At 46.0% G+C, this 18,272-nt stretch overlaps 1 protein-coding gene across 6 annotated transcripts in view; it reads left to right on the top strand.

Moving 5' to 3' along the window:
* The window catches only part of LOC115207873 (collagen alpha-1(VII) chain), a 103,453-nt gene that overhangs the window by 33,515 nt on the left and 51,666 nt on the right, over positions 1-18,272 (top strand). For all 6 annotated transcript variants that reach the window (XM_029775400.1, XM_029775399.1, XM_029775397.1 and 3 more), the window contains exons 13-47: positions 1,496-1,612; positions 1,848-1,994; positions 2,119-2,244; positions 2,339-2,485; positions 2,972-3,094; positions 3,282-3,554; positions 5,479-5,622; positions 5,845-5,976; positions 6,748-6,894; positions 7,342-7,473; positions 7,630-7,776; positions 8,028-8,147; positions 8,269-8,418; positions 8,535-8,671; positions 8,766-8,892; positions 9,448-9,591; positions 9,874-10,049; positions 10,250-10,288; positions 10,433-10,459; positions 10,566-10,610; positions 10,707-10,820; positions 11,153-11,224; positions 11,633-11,668; positions 11,770-11,823; positions 11,928-12,002; positions 12,214-12,327; positions 15,729-15,755; positions 15,900-15,953; positions 16,106-16,177; positions 16,272-16,331; positions 17,321-17,356; positions 17,482-17,526; positions 17,622-17,657; positions 17,933-17,977; positions 18,192-18,227. In XM_029775400.1, coding sequence (XP_029631260.1) covers positions 1,496-1,612; positions 1,848-1,994; positions 2,119-2,244; positions 2,339-2,485; positions 2,972-3,094; positions 3,282-3,554; positions 5,479-5,622; positions 5,845-5,976; positions 6,748-6,894; positions 7,342-7,473; positions 7,630-7,776; positions 8,028-8,147; positions 8,269-8,418; positions 8,535-8,671; positions 8,766-8,892; positions 9,448-9,591; positions 9,874-10,049; positions 10,250-10,288; positions 10,433-10,459; positions 10,566-10,610; positions 10,707-10,820; positions 11,153-11,224; positions 11,633-11,668; positions 11,770-11,823; positions 11,928-12,002; positions 12,214-12,327; positions 15,729-15,755; positions 15,900-15,953; positions 16,106-16,177; positions 16,272-16,331; positions 17,321-17,356; positions 17,482-17,526; positions 17,622-17,657; positions 17,933-17,977; positions 18,192-18,227 — 3,476 coding nt within the window. The remainder of the gene's footprint in view (positions 1-1,495; positions 1,613-1,847; positions 1,995-2,118; positions 2,245-2,338; positions 2,486-2,971; positions 3,095-3,281; positions 3,555-5,478; positions 5,623-5,844; positions 5,977-6,747; positions 6,895-7,341; positions 7,474-7,629; positions 7,777-8,027; positions 8,148-8,268; positions 8,419-8,534; positions 8,672-8,765; positions 8,893-9,447; positions 9,592-9,873; positions 10,050-10,249; positions 10,289-10,432; positions 10,460-10,565; positions 10,611-10,706; positions 10,821-11,152; positions 11,225-11,632; positions 11,669-11,769; positions 11,824-11,927; positions 12,003-12,213; positions 12,328-15,728; positions 15,756-15,899; positions 15,954-16,105; positions 16,178-16,271; positions 16,332-17,320; positions 17,357-17,481; positions 17,527-17,621; positions 17,658-17,932; positions 17,978-18,191; positions 18,228-18,272) is intronic.

Genomic DNA, 18,272 nt, shown 5'->3' with positions numbered 1-18,272 from the left:
GAAAGACTCTTTCTGCTGCATCCAACAGACCGTAGTGTAAAGGAGGATAATAGAGGCAGTAGAAAATAGAGGAAATAGAGGAAGAGAGATAATGATATTATTCTGCTTACTAAATATTTACAGTTTATTCTTTTTTGGAAGTTAAATCTGTTGCACACATGTATACTGTGCAGAAAACACACACACAAAAACACACACATATACCGCTTCCTGTGTATGACACATTTTTGAGGGATGTCTTCACTTAACAGGGGATTTGTGCTGTTTGAGTTAAAGCTGAGTCACCATCATGTTTATTGGTCTGGATTGAAATCAGAGGGGGTAGCATACTGTAGTTATTTAACACAGAATGCCTCCTAATGCTCCTCTCTGGGATCTTTGATCTCAAATGGAAGGGAAACACACGTTTGTGTAGCTAAGAGTTGTTCTAAACAAGTATACCGGCAGTCCAACTAAGATGCATTATGAATTGAAATCCCCTCTAATAGCTGATTATAAACTGGGTGGTTCGAGCCCTGAATGCTGGTTGGCTGAAAACCGTGGTATATCAGCTATACCACGGGTATTACGAAACATTTATTTTTACTCTTCTAAATACGTTGGCTAACCAGTTTATAATAGCAAGGCACCTTGGGCGTTTGTGGTAAGAACAGCCCTTGTGTCGTGCCTAAGAACAGCCCTTAGCTGTGGTATATTGGCCATATACCACACCCCCTTGTGCCTTATTGCTTAAATATCCCCTTGTTGGTTCCGTTTTTCTGTGCTCTGTTTTATTTACTTATCAAATAAGGAACACTCAAAATGTGCACTTATAAATCATAACAATTTTAATCAAAATATAGCTGTAGACAGAAGTCAAAGCTCAAACATCACACATACAACTGATGTCTCTCCTGAGTTCTGCCCCATAGGAAAAGTCCCAAGTATTTTTATTAAGCCCGAAGTCCAACCCTAGAGATGTTACTGCATACGTCATTACCTGCTACTCATCCGACCAAGCCCATGCATACACAGAGATACAATAGTTCCAGTGTTTTCTAAAGCCTCAGCAGTAAATGTCCACTCCCCCAAGTTGATTTATAAGGGTATGTCTGACTAGCCTCTTATCTCTTCTACTCCCCTACAGGGTTCTATGTTTATCTTTCAAGTGCTTTCTCACAGACCCCATGCAATAATTCACACATTTCTCACACCATTTCTTCATAAGATGCAGAGACTTAGAAAAGACTGTGGAACAATTTTAAAACCTTATAATGAATATATATATTGTTAATCAGTAGTCTAGGACCCAATAAATGTGGAGGAGGTGGGGTCCCATAGCCCCTCCCCTTCTATTAATACAACATAAGCATAATCAATTATTATAATACATCAAATATTTGGTGCAGCCCCTATCATGACCCCAATTTGACCCCATTTAAGAGGTTCTGGCATAGCATGATATATCAGTTGATAAGACCCATCGTTGTGTTGTGTCTCTGTTCCCCCCATGCAGAGCGTCTAGAGCAGCAGGTCCTGAGGGCAGCCACCACCGGGCCCTCCTCCATCCGCCTCACCTGGAACTTCATCCAGTCTGCCAGGGGATACCGCCTGGAGTGGAGGCAGGGGGAAGGTCAGACACACACACACACACACACACACACACACACACACACACACACACTCATGCTCGCATACACACCTAAGGACGCACACACATACGTACACTCACACATACAAGCGAAAGATTCATGTACTTTCAAACCCCTCAACAATGAGTACACCGATCCACGCACACAAACATAGATGTACCCTCGCTGACTGACTGTCAACGTCAAACTGCCTTACTGTAGTCTCTCTCTCCTCAGGTGGCAGAATGCAGAGTCAGTCGTTCTCCAGGAACACCACTATTTATGATCTGTCAGGGCTGCAGCCCAGCACTGAGTATGTCATCACCTTGTTCACCCTGTATGAGGGACGAGAAGAGGCCACCCCCGTCACCACCTCTCCCACAGGTCAGGGATAGGGTCATGGGCAACCCGCTTTGTTTTAGCCCCTTTGTATTTTATATTTCACTTATTATTTGTATCTTATTTGTTTCACCATTTTATTGACTTTCCTCCCCCCTCATGTGTACAGTGGAACAGCCGGTGGGGAGGGTGTCCAACCTGCGAGTGGTAGAGTACCTGGGCAGCACTGTGCGACTGGGATGGACAGGGGTTGCTGGGGCAACGCAGTACCGTATCCTCATGGTCAACACTGAAGGTAAGGGCACATCTCAAATGACGCCTTATTCCCTCCCTATATAGTGCACTACTTTAGACCGGAACCCACATATGTTTTAACACTGCACTTACAGCGCAAACAGAGGAAACCCGCAGTATCCCTGGAAGCCAGACGACCCTTGACCTTAGGGGTCTGACAGAGGGCGTGTCTTATGGGGTCAGCGTGACAGCTGTGGTGGGAGACAGCGAGGGGGACCCAGTCACTGTCTACATCAAAGCAGGTGAGACACACACACACACACACACACACACACAGACACACACACACACACACACACACACACACACACACACACACACACACACACACACACACACACACACACACACACACACACACACACACACACACTGATTGAATGCTAGTGCATGCTCCAGCCTATGAGAGACAGGATGGGGATGGATTGAATGAGTGCAGATCTTGGCTCAGGGCTGCAGTGTGTTTGCCAGTTTGGTAAGCAGTGCTGTGCTGTGGCTGTGTGATGAATGGCTGCCAGCTGATTGTCAATGTGAATAGGTGGTGAATAGTGATACTGAGGGGAGGTGAGCTGAGGCAAGCAAAGACAGATATAAAAGAAGAGGGCCGTGTTTAGTAGGCACCAAATGGCAAAATGTTTTGAAATGGGAAATGTAAGTTTGATATTGAACATGGGAATTAGTTTGGTGGTGCACTGAACTGCAATGTTCTTATTGATGTGTGATTTCAGAACAAGCATTGGAGAGAGTGACTAACCTGCGTGTGACAAACACCAATGGTCGGCGACTCAGAATCGCCTGGACAGGGGTTTCCGGGGCGACGGGGTACAGGGTCACTTGGAGACAAGGCAACAGTAAGTGTCAGCTGAATTATGCTTGGAATGATTTTGTGATTAACTAGTCCTCAGAAATACAATGTTGTGATAACATAATTATAGCAGCAGTCCCTATTTTTGTATGTATGTGTTACTGTCTCTCACCTTCTCCTTTAGATGCAGACCAGTCCCAGTGTGTGTCTTTAACAGTGTGTATCTCTCCTAGATGCGGAGCAGTCCCGTGTTCTGGGGCCAGAGGTCTCGTCCTATACGGTGGAGGGGCTGCAGCCAGACACAGCTGTGGTCCTGGGCGTGGCGGCTGTGATTGGTCAACGTATCGGGGAGGTGGTCACCCTCTCGGCCAGGACCAATGGCAACAACGGCTCAAGCACAGTTAGCGGCCTGCGTATCATTGATGTCACCTCTCAGAGGATACGCATTACATGGTCACCGGTCTCCAGGGCAACTGGCTACAAGATTACCTGGCGCAGTGGAAATGGTAGGCGTGGTTAGGATAAGTGAGATGGGTGTTATCTGACGTATAAATTACATTCCTAAGGATCCTTACCTTAGGTCTCAAAGCACATTAAGGCTCAAAGAACGCATTGTATTGGGATTGTCTAGTAGTTGCTGTAGTCTAGTAATACAGTAATAGCAATCCCCAGTAGCGTTCACCTCTTTGCCTGACCCATAGAGAATGATAGAGGCCTCTAGTGGCCAAAAGGCTGTTTTAGCGTGGCCAGAGCCATTGAGGGCTTACACCATTTTAATGTAGTCAATTTGGTGTAACTTACAACTTTATTGGCTGATGACCCTGTTGGAGTCATGTCCAAGCAGATCATCAGGAGGGATCAGCCAATTGTATAGAAAACATTTACTACTTCAAAATGGAGATTGCCTCAATGGCGCTGCCTGTGCGCTCCCAGACGGCATAATTGGAACAAAACTCAGGAAAAAAAGGACTCTGTCTTTCAAAGATAATTCGTAAAAATCCAAATAACTTCACAGATCTTCATTGTAAAGTGTTTAAACACTGTTTCCCATGCTTGTTCAATGAACCATAGACAATTAATGAACATGCACCTGTGGAACGGTCATTAAGACACTAACAGCTTACAGACAGTAGGCAATTAAGGTCACAGTTATGAAAACTTAGGACACTAAAGAGGCCTTTCTGCTGACTCTGAAAAGCACCAAAAGAAAGATTCCCAGGGTCCCTGCTCATCTGCGTGAACGTGCCTTAGGTATGCTGCAAGGAGGCATGAGGACTGCAGATGTGGCCAGGGCAATAAATTGCATGCAACGTCTGTGAGACGCCTGTGGCAGACCACATGTAACAATACCTGCACAGGATCGGTACATCCGAACATCACAACTGCGGGACAGGTACAGGATGGCAATAACAACTGCCCGAGTTACACCAGGAACGCACAATCCCTCCATCAGTGCTCAGACTGTCCGCAATAGGCTGAGAAAGGCTGGACTGAGGGCTTGTAGGCCTGTTGTAAGGCAGGTCCTCACCAGACATCACCAGCAACAACGTCGCCTATGGGCACAAACCCACCATCGCTGGACCAGACAGGACTGGCAAAAAGTGCTCTTCACTGACGAGTCACGGCTTTGTCTCACTAGGGGTGATGGTCGGATTGCGTTTATCGTCGAAGGAATGAGTGTTACACCGAGGTCTGTACTCTGGAGCGAGATCGATATGGAGGTAGAGGGTCCGTCATGGTCTGGGGCGGTGTGTCACAGCATCATCGGACTGAGCTTGTTGCCATTGCAGGCAATCTCAACGCTGTGCGTTACAGGGAAGACATCCTCCTCCCTCATGTGGTACCCTTCCTGCAGGCTCATCCTGACATGACCCTCCAGCATGACAATGCCACCAGCCATACTGCTCGTTCTGTGCGTGGTTTTCTGAAAGACAGGAATGTCAGTGTTCTGCCATGGCCAGCGAAGAGCCCAGATCTCAATCCCATTGAGTACGTCTGGGACCTGTTGGATCGGAGAGTGAGGGCTAGGGCCATTCCCCCCAGAAATGTCTGGGAACTTGCAGGTGCCTTGGTGGAAGAGTGGGGTAACATCTCAAAGGAATAATTGGCAAATCGGATGCAGTCCATGAGGAGGAGATGCACTTAATGCAGCTGGTGGCCACACCAGATACAGACTTACTTTTGATTTTGACCCCCCCCCCCCCTTGTTCAGGGACACATTATTCCATTTCTATTAGTCACATGTCTGTGGAACTTGTTCAATTTATGTCTCAGTTGTTGAATCTTTTTATGTTCATACAAATATTTACACATGTTAAGTTTGCTGAAAATAAACGCAGTTGACAGTGAGAGGACGTTTCTTTTTTTGCTGAGTTTATATAGGGATGCTTTCTCTATCATTCTTTATGGCCTGACCACATCTGTCTACAGGAGTGGAGTCCTCCCGCACAGTGGCCGCTGATGTCACTTCCTTCACCATCGACAGCCTTCAGGAAGACTCCTCCTACCGGGTGTCAGTCTCCTCACTGATTGGGTCTCGGGAAGGGTACCCCACCTCCCTGAACACCAGAACAGGTACTCTATCACTACATTACCAAATTGACCCCTAACCCCTTCTCTTCTTGATAACCCCTAGTAGATTTGAATGAGTTGGTTAGCCATCAACTATATGGTAACAGCTTCACTTAGCACTCACTTAGTAAATTGAAAGATTTAATTAAGTAATTAAATGAGTGCTATCCTATAGAACAGTGCTTGCAAATTGGTGACTGATCTCTTCCACTTCTATGTCCTCAGACTCAGACCAGGTGGTGGTGGGAACAGTGACTTCACTCAAAGCCCAAGAGTCCCGCGGTGAGGTTGTCAGAGTAACATGGGTGGGCGTGCAGGGAGCAACAGCCTATCGTGTGGCTTGGAAGCGAATTGACGGTGAGAGATTTGATTAGCTTTACTGTTTTGAAATGTGAATGATATTCCCATAATATTTCATGATTAAATAGTGTACTATCCATAGCTCATTTTAATATTGGAATTACCTCTATTCACACCAGCCACACTTAACATATATATATATATATAAATTAACACTCAGTGGTGTAAAGTAACCCCAGTGTTGGTGTTAATAACCAGTGTTAAACCATTATCATATTTCCCAGCATCCTCTAATGCAGGTTGATTTTTAGAATTGCTGGTTTCAATTTCTATGTTTTTGCATGTGCATTGATTGATTAATTCATCTTGTGCTACTAAAATATAAATAGCATACATTTTCTGTTACTTAGACGTTGCATCCGTTACTGAAAGGTTGTTCTAGTTAACCCATAAGAGTCTAAGGTTTTATGACATACGCTTTGTATTGTGTTAAATAATTACATTTTAATGATAACATATTCACTTAGGATCTCACTAGGATTGCCACAGGACTGAAAATGGATGGATATATGTCTTTGTCACTAACAAATACAGTCGTAGGTGGTAATTTTACACTTCACTCGAAAGGCAAGGCATTCTGGGAAATATGTAAATAAGGCTTTAAACTAAGCAGTGTGTTAATTTAACATTCCGTAAAGACACTGGACCAGTGTTAAATGTCACACTGTCAGTGTTGATTTAACAGTGGAGATTTTGCTGTGTATTAATAAAACATGGCAGCCATTTTGTGCCAGACCACTTACCACCACCCCTTCTGTCTTGGTATAGGTGGGGAGGAGAGGAGCCAGCTGGTAGGTGGTGACCTCACAGCGGTGGACCTGGAGCAGCTGGACCCAGGGGCTCAGTACGAGGTGCAGGTCATGGCCCTGGTTCAGAACAGAGAGGGATCCCCAGTCTCTGTCAGAGTCACAACACGTGAGTTACACTACAGTCTTAAAGAAAAGAGACTGTGCGGTTACATTGTACCTCTGTTTGATTAGAATGGATATGAAAACATTGGAAGGTACAACTTTACAGAATTACTATGTAGCATGGTTGGGGTCAATTCCAGTCAAATCAGAAAGTAAACTAAATTCCAATTCCAAATGGTCCTCATTGAAAAGCACTGAAGATAATTGGAATGTCAGTGTGCTTCCTGAATTCACTGGAAAGAAGTGGAAATTACCCCAACCCTGCTATATAGTACTATGTCCAGTAGTACTGTAACGTGGTATTTTGATGTGTATTGCTATGTACTGTATTCCCTCTTTCAATATCCTCAGTATTTCCTTTGCTCATTGTGCATTTTCTGTGTGTGTGTGTGTGTGTGTGTGTGTGTGTGTGTGTGTGTGTGTGTGTGTGTGTGTGTGTGTGTGTGTGTAGCTGGGGAACCTGTTTCTGTGGACCGTGTGGAGGGGGTCAGGGTGCTGGAGGCTACCCCAGGGGTGCTGCGTCTGGTCTGGAGAGGAATGGCTGGGGTCACAGGGTACCGCATCTACTGGAGATCAGCCCTGGGTAAACACACACACACACACACACACACACACACACACACACACACACACACACAGAAACGTACATAAAATGCTCATCCAAACAAATGTCTGCAATTTTTTGCCGGCAACTAATATTTATTTCCGTTTTCTAATATTCTCTACTGGTTCCATGCAGGTGAGGCTGAATCGAGCCGTCTGATAGGTCGAGATGCGACCTCGTTTGACCTGGATGGTCTGCGGCCTGGGGTGAGCTACACAATGAGGCTGGCTGCCATCTTCAGGGACAGAGAGAGTCAAGCTGTCACTATCACTGCCTCCACAGGTACACTTCTCTGCCCACACCATCTCCTCTCCTTTCATTCACTATAGTTATGGACAGGAGTTTTCCTCACCATGTGACCTGACTAAGATCAAACCTTATAAAAGCCCAAGGGTTTTGTGGTTATGGCTATAGGTTCTAACTGTTGTATAGTCACAACCTCTCAATGTTCTCTATCACACGATTACTGAAGTCACTCACATACGGTTGTCTCTCTCTTAACTGATCACTCACTCCTCCTCTTCTCCTTTTAGCTCCCCTACAGCCTGTAACAGGTCTGCGTGTGGCGGAGGTTACCCAGAATTCTGTGTTGTTAGGCTGGGTTCCACTGACTGGTGCCACAGGATATTTCCTGCGCTGGAAAGAGGAGAGAGGTGAGACAGAAACACTGCATAATGGGGTCACATTTGGTAGTTTATTGACTATGTTCCACAATGAAAGGTTGATCGCTAATCTTTGTTTGTGTGTGCCTGTGTGTGTTTGGTCTCTAACCAGATACTGGTCCGGGTCAATCCACCACGCTGCCTGGGTCATCCAGCTCCTACAGGGTGACAGGGCTACGTCTGGGCCTGAGATACCGCTTCACCCTGCAGCCCAACTTCCAGAGGGAGGTGGGCCCTGAGACCTCAGTGGATGAACGCACTGGTAAGACTGACATCACTCCTTTTTAACCAGTCACTCCATTCCCTCCCTTCTCGTTAGTCCTCATACTGGCCCATTATGTTCCAACCCCTCCTCTGTCTCTGTGTCTCTGTCCTCAGTGTGTGTGGGTGGTCGTCTCGACGTGGTATTCCTGGTTCCAGGTTCCAGGGATCGGGCCAGCCTGGCTGATTCTCTGCTCTCCCTCCTGACCAGCGCTGCCGGCTCCCTCGCCACCATTGGAGAACGGGACTCACAGGTAATGTACATATACAGACGTCTGTGATATGTGTGTGTTGGCTGCTAGTGTTCTTCTGTGTGATTCTGTGGCGTGTTCTTCCTATATCCTCCAGCTGGGGATTGTAGTGTACAGCGCCCGACCCAAGATCTGGTTCCTGCTCAATCGCCATAGCAACAGTGAGACGCTGCTTCAGGAGATCCTGTCCACGCCTTTTGAGGACGGCCCAGGGAATGCTATAGGTGTGTGTGTTTTGTACGTACTTGTGTGTGTGTGTGCATGCGTGCTTGAGTGTGTGTGTGAGTGAGTTTGTGTGTGCGCGTGGGTGCCTGTGCATGTGTATATGTAACATTGAGAGGTATATAGATCATTACTTGAAAATAACCAATTTTTGCATGGACATTGCCATTGAGGGCTTCCGCCATTTTAGTGTTAACTTGGTGGGGATTTCTATAGGTTGGGAGCAATCAGCCAATGCTCAGAGCATTGCCTTCTTCAAGTTGGTTTGCCTAGTTTGTAAATGGCTTTAAGCTATATCACCGCCATCTAGTGGCCATAATAAATAAATGACACATAACACTTGGTTCAAGACTCCAGCACTACAGGTGGCAGTAAATCACCAATATTAGCTTTACACTTTTTTCAAACATCAAAAGAAGAAGAAAACATACTACTTTAAAATAGAGATAACCTCAGTGGCGATTCCAATGCTGTCACAGATACCATAATGGCACAGATACAAAGTTGAGATCTCTATACATCTCTATGGTGATATTTAAATATATCTCCCCCTGCAGGCCAGGCAATGACGTTCACCAGACAGTTCCTTCTCAGCCCCACAGCTGGTCGTAGACCCAGAGTTCCTGGTGCGGTGGTGATCATTGCAGATGAAAAATCCTCCGACAACGTCACTGGCCCAGCCAGTGTTGTCAAAGCCTCAGGTAGCCTCACACAGACTGTGTTGAGAGCGTTAAACACACAAGCACATGTACAGCAACTGCACATCTCTACTAATGGAAATTTCTACAGTAACTTTTAACCTACAGTCCCTTGTCACACACTGTTTTAAAACTAACATTTTGAACAATAAATAAAAAAAAGCCCAATATTTAGTGTGTGTGTGTGTGTGTGTGTGTGTGTGTGTGTGTGTGTGTGTGTGTGTGTGTGTGTGTGTGTGTGTGTGTGTGTGTGTGTGTGTGTGTGTGTGTGTGTGTGTGTATCAGGTGTGACGGTGCTGGCGGTGGGTATAGGTAGGGCGGACTCTGAGGAGCTGCGCCAGGCAGTGACAGATGGCAGCACCCAGAACCTTCTATATGCCCGTGATGCCAACCAGCTGGGCACCCTGCACGCCGACCTGGCTGACCTGCTGTGTGGCGTCGCCAAGATACCAGAGGGAGTGGTGAGATAAAAGGGGAAAAGTTGGTAGGGAGGGGAGGTGAGAGAGAGAGATTAGAAGTCAGACCATGCTGTAGAGCCCATGATTTTGCTGTCAATGTAAGCTCTCCCAGTCAGTCAGTGAATCATTTCCAGGGACTCAGTGACAACTATATGGTGGAGTGCTCTGTGTCTCAGTGTGTATGTTGTTGTTTTCTATATCAGGGGCCAGTGACAGAGCAGTGTACCGTACAGTGTCCTCGGGTGAGTTACTGAACTTTACCTCCTCCATCCACACACACGTAGCCATCATTACACTCTCACCATACCTTACAACTTCTGTGTGCTCTCTTTTTCATCCCTTTTTGCCCTGCTATCTCTCATATCTGTTCATTTTACTCTCTCTAGGGTGACCGGGGAGAGCGAGGAGGAAAGGTAACAATTGAATTGTTTTAATACCATTTTCTGTTACTGTATGTTGTCTTGGAAGCTCTATGGTCAGTAGTTGTGTCAGATGTCCTGATCAGTTACTCTGTTACAGGGAGAGAGTGGAAGAGATGGTGCTGACGGACGCAAAGGAGAGCCTGTAAGTCTTTCACCACTGATTACTGATCTAATACTGGTAGCTCAAACATTAGCATTCACGTATCATCCACTGAGATTGTGTGTGTGTGATTTCCAGGGTCGTGATGGTTTGCCTGGCAGGGATGGCCCCAGAGGGCCTGAGGGGCGACAGGGTCAGCCTGGCCGAAGTGAGGACCCCTCTGTGGGTGTCAGAGGGGAGAAGGGGGAGAGGGTGAGTACACATTAACACTTATACTCAACACTTGTACTGTTGTAGTGTACTGCTGTAGTGATGTAGTGAACAGATGTAGGATCTTAATTTAATCACTCTTGTTGCTAAGAATGTTGCTGAGGCTTCTAAAGTTTGGCTTCTAAAGTTTGTAATTTACACTTTAAAATGTCAGATTTGATTTACTAACTAAACTAAAAATGGATCAACCTCTTCAAACATGTATGTTCATTATAATCCACATTTCCTGTAGGATTATTTTCCTGCTGTAGCAAACTGGCTCAAATTAAGATCCTACATCTGTACTGCTGTATTTACTGTTGTTTATTCTCCAGGGTTTTCCTGGTCTGGATGGGAGTCCAGGGTTACCAGGGCGACCAGGGTCCCCAGGCCCTGGAGGTGTGCCGGTGAGTAGTCAGGGGCCACAGTTACAGCCAGGGGCAATCACAATGTGTCAATCAACTTGCCAATAACACATGTTTTTTATTCTGATGTTCTTATACTGTAAGTAGTAGATGGTCAACCTGCTGTAAGTATGTAAGCCTTTTCTGAGCAGCCCATAGGGGCAGGCAGCTTGATGTACAGGTACATCCCCTGGAGAGGACACTAGGCTGTCGCAGGGCCTTAGCCCCAATCCATCTCCTTAATGCAGTGTCAAGCAGGGAGGCATCTGGTCCCATTTTTAGAGTTATTGGGGATCAAACCCCCAACCTTTCAATCTCAGGGTGGCACTCTAACCGCATTGCCACTGAATTGGTCCAACCTGCTGTAGACGTGGTTTAACAAAATATGTTTTGCTATTTTGTCTTTTTCAGGGTTCACAGGGGCTACCGGGTGTCAGAGGAGATCCTGTGAGTATCCCTCAGCAACGCCAATGGGATCTGTTTATACTGTATCTTGTGTTTATGTGTGTGTTGTTGTATTATGAAGTTTGATGTTTTCTCTGTGGCAGGGTGATCCTGGGGTTACAGGAGCACCAGGGACAAAGGGTGACAGGGGTGACAGGGTGAGTACAGCACATCTCTTTATCCTCTGTGAACTATACATTGTAGGTAATCCCATCTGCTGTGTGTGTTGGATGTTCACTAAGCTGTTTCTCTGGTGTTCCAGGGTGAGCCAGGGTCAGCTGTTTCAGGAGGAGGTCTGCCCGGGAGGAAAGGGGAACCAGGGATCCCAGGAATACCAGTGAGACACACACATACACAACACACACACATACACACACACATACACAACACACACACATACACACACACACACACACACACACACACACACACACACACACACACACACACACACACACACACAGTCAGACACGTGTGATGGTAAGTCATATTCTCTTCAGTTTAATTAATTCTGAATGACGATGAATGACTTTCTCTCCGTTACCCAGGGTACCCTAGGGCGTCCAGGGAATGACGGGGCCAAGGGCTTTGTGGGACCTGCAGGGACCCCTGGACAGGATGGTCGCCCAGGGATACCAGGCACCCCCGGCCTCTCCATCAAGGTCAGTTACCCTGGTCTGGCCCTTGACACAGTAACTAGTGAACAGAACACATGGGGGGAGAAAGAGAGTAGTACCAGCAGCCTGTAACCTGTATAACATGTAAGGGCCTTTCGTGGACTACAGGAAATGGAGGAGCGAGCACGCCCCCATGGACATCAATGGGGCTGTAGTGGAACGGGTCGAGAGCTTCAGGTTCCTCAGTGTTCACATCACTAAGGAATTAACATGGTCCACACACACCCTCACAATTGTGAAGAGGGCACAACAGCGCCTCTTCCCCTTCAGGAGGCTGAAAAGATTTGGCATGGGCCGTCAGATCCTCAAAAAGTTCTACTGCTGCACCATTGAGAGCATCTTGACTGGCTGCATCACTGCTTAGTAAGGTATCTGCAGGGCACCCAACCGCAAGGCGCTACAGAGGGTGGTGAGTACGGCTCAGTACGTCACTGGGTCTGAGCTCCCTGCCACCCAGGACGTCTATACCAGGTGGTGGAAGGCCCAAAAACATTTCTCTACCCACCCAACATTTCTCTCTGCTACCGCACGGCAAGCGGTACCAGTGCACCAAGTCTGGAATCAACAGGACCCTGAACAGTGGTTACCCCCAAGCCATGTTAAGACTGCTGAACAAGACCGCTAAATAGCTAAATACCCAGACTACCTGCATTGACCCTTTTTTGCTCTCTTGCACTGACACACACTGGACTCTACCCACACACTCACACATACTTACACTGACAGCCCAACACACCCACACACACTACATACGCCCACACACGCATAACATGCGTATACATGCATACTGACGCCAAACACTCATACACTTATACACACACGCTCACCACATACACTGCTGCTATTCTTTATTATCTATCCTCTTGCCTAGTCACTTTAACCCTACCTATATGTGGGGAGGCAGGTAGCCTAGTGGTTAGAGGGTTGACTAGTAACTGGAAGGTTGCTAGATCGAATCCCTGAGCTGACAAGGTAAAAATCTGTTGTTCTGCCCCTGAACAAGGCAGTTAACCCACTGTTCCTAGGCCGTTGTTGTAAATAAGAATTTGTTCTTAACTGACTCGCCTAGTTAAAAACTACAAATTTGTATGTAGTTACTGCGTACCCCTGCACATTGACTGGTACTCCCTGTATATAGGCATGTTATTGCTATTCATTATTCACTGTGTATAGACGGGTTGGTTGTTCAGCAACAGAACTGATGTTTGTGCAACTATGGGGCAAAACAGACTGGGTTGGCTTAGATCAAGGGGTAGCCAACCCTGTTTCTGGAGTGCCTCAGGTCCTGCAGGATGTTGTTCCAACTAGGCACCACACCTGAACAACTGAGCTCATTTATCAGTTCAGTGATTGCCTAAATTCAACACACCTGGTCTTCCAGGTTGGTTAAATCAAAAAACAGGAAGTACTTGCAACACTCCAGGACCAGGGTTGCCTACCCCTGGCTTAGATAGTTTACATGTTGTCAACAGTATTTTGTCTACAATGTTTATTGAAAACATAAATACATTTGCACAATGAGCACTTGTTTTCTCTCCAATACATCGTTACAGTTGTTGGTTAGCTCGCTAGTGATTTTTGCCACATTAGCATTGACATGCAATCAGTCAAAACACCTCAAAACAAGACATGGTATCAAGAACAAAATGAAACTAGATGGAACGAGTCACTTACGATTTCCCACATGGCAGTTTCTTGTCATTGTTGGTAGCTGTCTGGCCATCCAGAATCACAACACGCACAGACTTCTGCCCCATTAAAGCGCGTGCATCGTTTCCCTGATGCTGTCAGCTTATCCATATATTTATTCCTCATGTCACATTTTATTTTGTTTTTCATCTTTAACTCTGCATTGTTGGATAAGGAGGCATAAGGAAGCATTGCGCTGTTAGTGTACACCTGTTGTTTACAAGCATGTGACAAATAACATTTGATTTGACCTGGCCACATTGGGGTGAAAGAGAGTTGTTACTCGTTTCACAGGCACTAGTGATGTGGGGGTTGACTCATAACCCGCAGTGCCCGCAGTTATATCTGCAAGGGTTTAGGATCATTAAATATTGTGTTTTGGACTTGGGAACAGGAGTGGAGAAATCTTGAGAGCATGCAATGCTTTGTTAGATAGCATCTGTAGAGGTGCTGTCTTTATCACAAAAGCAACATAAAAGCTGATAGTATTTCAACCACATAAAGTATGCCAAACTGAAATCTTAGCAGAAACATGTTGGGTCGTTTTCACAGCTTTCTTTTCCCTTACAACTGGTGAAACTGATGTAATTTGGACATTTTGCGCAGGAAATCTTTCAGTTCTTTTTATTGCTTGCTTTATTGTATTTTCTCCCTAGTCCCTAAACATATTTGTTCTGCTAAAGATGACAGAGAAAATTGTACCGATGTCAACTAGATTGAAGCATTTATTCTATCGATCTATTACATTAGTCTGTTGGGCAAGGGTTTATTTAGTCTTCTAGGGCAACATGTAATGACAGAAGAGAAGCTACATGTATCTAATTATAGACAAGTTGACTATTAAACAGCCTACCAAAATGTTGGAAATTCTAAGCAGAAACATATATATGCCGTCTTTGACTGTAGCCTATAGTGCATTTTCTATATTTGCGGGTTAGGGTTGGGTGTGGGCCTCAGATTTCACTTGATCACATGTAGTCGGGCAGTTGTGGATAAGTTATTAGCAATTGTGGGCGGGTGGGCGGTGAACAAAAATCTGACCTGCGCACCACTAACAGGCACCTCATCAGTTCAAGTTCAATTCAAGTTGCTCCCAAAAACATGCCCCCTTTTCAAAAGTTCTCAGATGGTTCTAACTTGGAATGATTGAAGTGCTGTGAGGGATGTTCATATATATTTTACTTCCTCATGTAAAATATATCTTCACCTTAAGAGTAACCCCCCCAACAGTATGGCTGTGATATGATAATGTGGGATTACATTTTAGATTTCTAGTTTCTTTTCATTCTCTGCCTTTGAGAATATCTGCCATCATCCTCTTTATGTTTTCATCTTCCACCTGATCATGCCCTTCCATCAGTTTCCTTGACAACCAGCATCTTTAGACTTGGAGAGGCCTTGATGTTTCGTCATAGTGCAGTAGACGGGCATTGTGTGTGTGTTTCTGTGGGTGTGAGTGGGTGTGAGTGGGTGTGTGTTGGCGCACGTAGTGCGTGTCTAGAATTCAAACGTATTCCTATACTGGGATGTAGAGTCTGCAAAACTACAAAGCTCAATCACTAATCATTTCTCTCTCTCTCTCTCTCTCTCTCTCTCTCTCTCTCTCTCTCTCTCTCTCTCTCTCGCTCTCTCTCTCTCTCTCTCTCGCTCTCTCGCTCTATCCCTCTCGCTCTCTTCCTCTCCCTCTCTCCTTTCAGGGAGACAAGGGCAGCACCGGAGAGAGGGTGAGTCGTACAGGGCTATCCCTAGCATGTCTTGTAGATTCATTGCATATATCTCTGGAGGAATGATGGAGCATAATGATTGTCACCTCTCTGTTATCTTTCTCTGTCTCTCTCTGTCTGTGTGTCTGTTTGTCCTGCTGACAGGGACCTCCAGGAGTGGGCAGTGGCTTGGCTGTGAAGGGGGAGAAGGGATCACCGGTAAGCTCTATCAATCACTGGACATGTGTCATGTGTGTCTTTTTGTTTCCTGCAGATCTCTGGGGTGATAATTATACTGTACACGTCTATGGTTTGATGTGTTACCATAACTGACTTATTTACCATATCTTATTGTGCTTTGTTGTGTTCAGGGGTCTACTGGAAACCCAGGAGCTCAGGGTCCCAGAGGATCTACAGGACAACAAGGAGCCAAAGGAGACAAGGTTGGCACTGTGTGTGTGCCTGTGTGTGTGCGCCTGTGTGTGTACAGTATATGCTTGTGTACAGAGTGTGTACTGAGTGTTTTTTATGTTTCAGGGGGAGAGTGCAGAGGGGTTGCCAGGACTGGCTGGGAAGGCAGGAGAGCCTGGTGATCGGGTAGGATACACATTTACATACAGTGCATTCGGGAAGTTTTCAGACCCCTTGAGTTTTTCCACACCGGAAAGGGCCTTTCCCAAACTGTTGCCACAATGTTGGAAGCACAGACTCGTCTAGAATGTCATTGTATGCTGTAGCGTTAAGATTTCCCTTCACTGGAGCTAAGGGGCCTCGCCCAAACCCTGAAAAACAGCCTAAGACCATTATTCCAACTCCACCAAACTTTACAGTTGGCACTATGCAGGTAGCGTTCTCCTGGCATCCGCCAAACCCAAACGGACTGCCAGATGGTGAAGTGTGATTCATCACTCCAGAGAACGCTTTTTAAGTGCTCCAGAGTCCAATGGTGGCAAGCCACTCCAGCCGACCCTTTGCATTTCACATGGTGATCTTAGGGTTGTGTGCAGCTGCTCGGCCATGGGAACACATTTCATGAAGCTCCCGACAAACATTTATTGTGCTGATGTTGCTTCCAGAGGCAGTTTGGAACTCGGTAGTGAGTGTTGCAACCGAGGACAGATGATTTTTACGTGCCACGCGCTTCAGCACTCGCCGGTCCCATTCTGTGAGCTTGTGTGTCCTACCACTTCGCGGCTGAGACGTTGTTGCTTCTAGACGTTTCCACTTCACAATAACAGCACTTACAGTTGACCGGGGTATCTCTAGCAGGGTTGAAATTTGACGAACTGACTTGTTGGAAAGGTGGCATGCTATGACGGTGCCATGTTGAAAGTCACTGAGCTCTTTCTTCAGTAAGGCCATTCTACTGCCAATGTTTGTCTATGGCGATTGCATGGCTGTGTGCTCGTGATTTAATACACCTGTCAGCAATGGGTGTGGCTGAAATAGCCGAATCCACTAATTTGAAAGGGTGTCCACATAAATTTGTACAGTACATACATGCATACATACTTATCTTGTTACTGTAAAATGAAGGACATACTCAAGTCATGTACAACATATTCCAACACGTTTGTGTGTTTTAGGGTCCCCGTGGGCCTGCTGGAAGTGTTGGACTCAAGGTAAGACAATGCAAAACATTGAATCAAATCTCCATGTTTGGGACTAGAATGTATGATAGAATGTATATTTGGGTGGTTGGGTGGGTTTGGGTGGATGGATGACCCTGCTCTCTCTGTCTTCTCAGGGGGACCGGGGCCAGCCAGGTGAGCCTGGATCACAAGGTGACAGGGTGAGTATGGATACAGCCCCTCTAACCCAGTTAGACTGCTGCTGTTAAACTGGTTTGTCTGCTGTGGGTTGTAACTGACTGTGTTGTCTTTCCAGGGGGAGAGAGGACCTGCTGGCTTGGCAGCGGAGAGGGTGAGTACAGTACCATGCATTTGGTTATGACTCTTTTCACTGTGACCTTGTTCATGACCATGAAGCTAGATATTGTACAGCTACAGTATATGAATTTCACATTTGTTTTCCGTTTTCATGTGTTCACTAGTATTTATCCTCGCTCGCTCACTTCTACTCCTACACTGAACCGAATCCATTTGTATTAGCATGAAGGTCACAGGTATCGGAAATGCCTGCTGAGGGTTGTCATGCAGTGTGTTGTTCTGACCACAGTGTGGCGCTGTGTGTTTCAGGGGGAGAGTGGACAGCCAGGCTCCACAGGGGCTCCAGGCCTGAGGGTGAGTAACCATGTCTTACTGTATTACCATGTCTTACTCTACATGATTTGGGTTATCTTCACATCGTGACCCACCACTATTGATTGATGTTGTTCAGTTATAGGATTTGATGATACATGCAGATGCTTTAGATATTTGTGATATTTTATTACCATGTGTGAGTGTGTGAGTCATGTGTGTGTATGTGAGTAAGTGTGTGTTAACTTGCTCACAGGGTTTGCCTGGCACCAGTGGACTACCAGGGGAGAAGGTGAGGCTAATACAGTCTGACTGACTCTGATCATTTAAAGTGAAT

This window comes from Salmo trutta, chromosome 14, assembly GCF_901001165.1.
Source record: "Salmo trutta chromosome 14, fSalTru1.1, whole genome shotgun sequence".
NCBI classification, from domain to species: domain Eukaryota; kingdom Metazoa; phylum Chordata; class Actinopteri; order Salmoniformes; family Salmonidae; genus Salmo; species Salmo trutta.
This window is presented reverse-complemented; position numbering and strand designations above follow the sequence as displayed.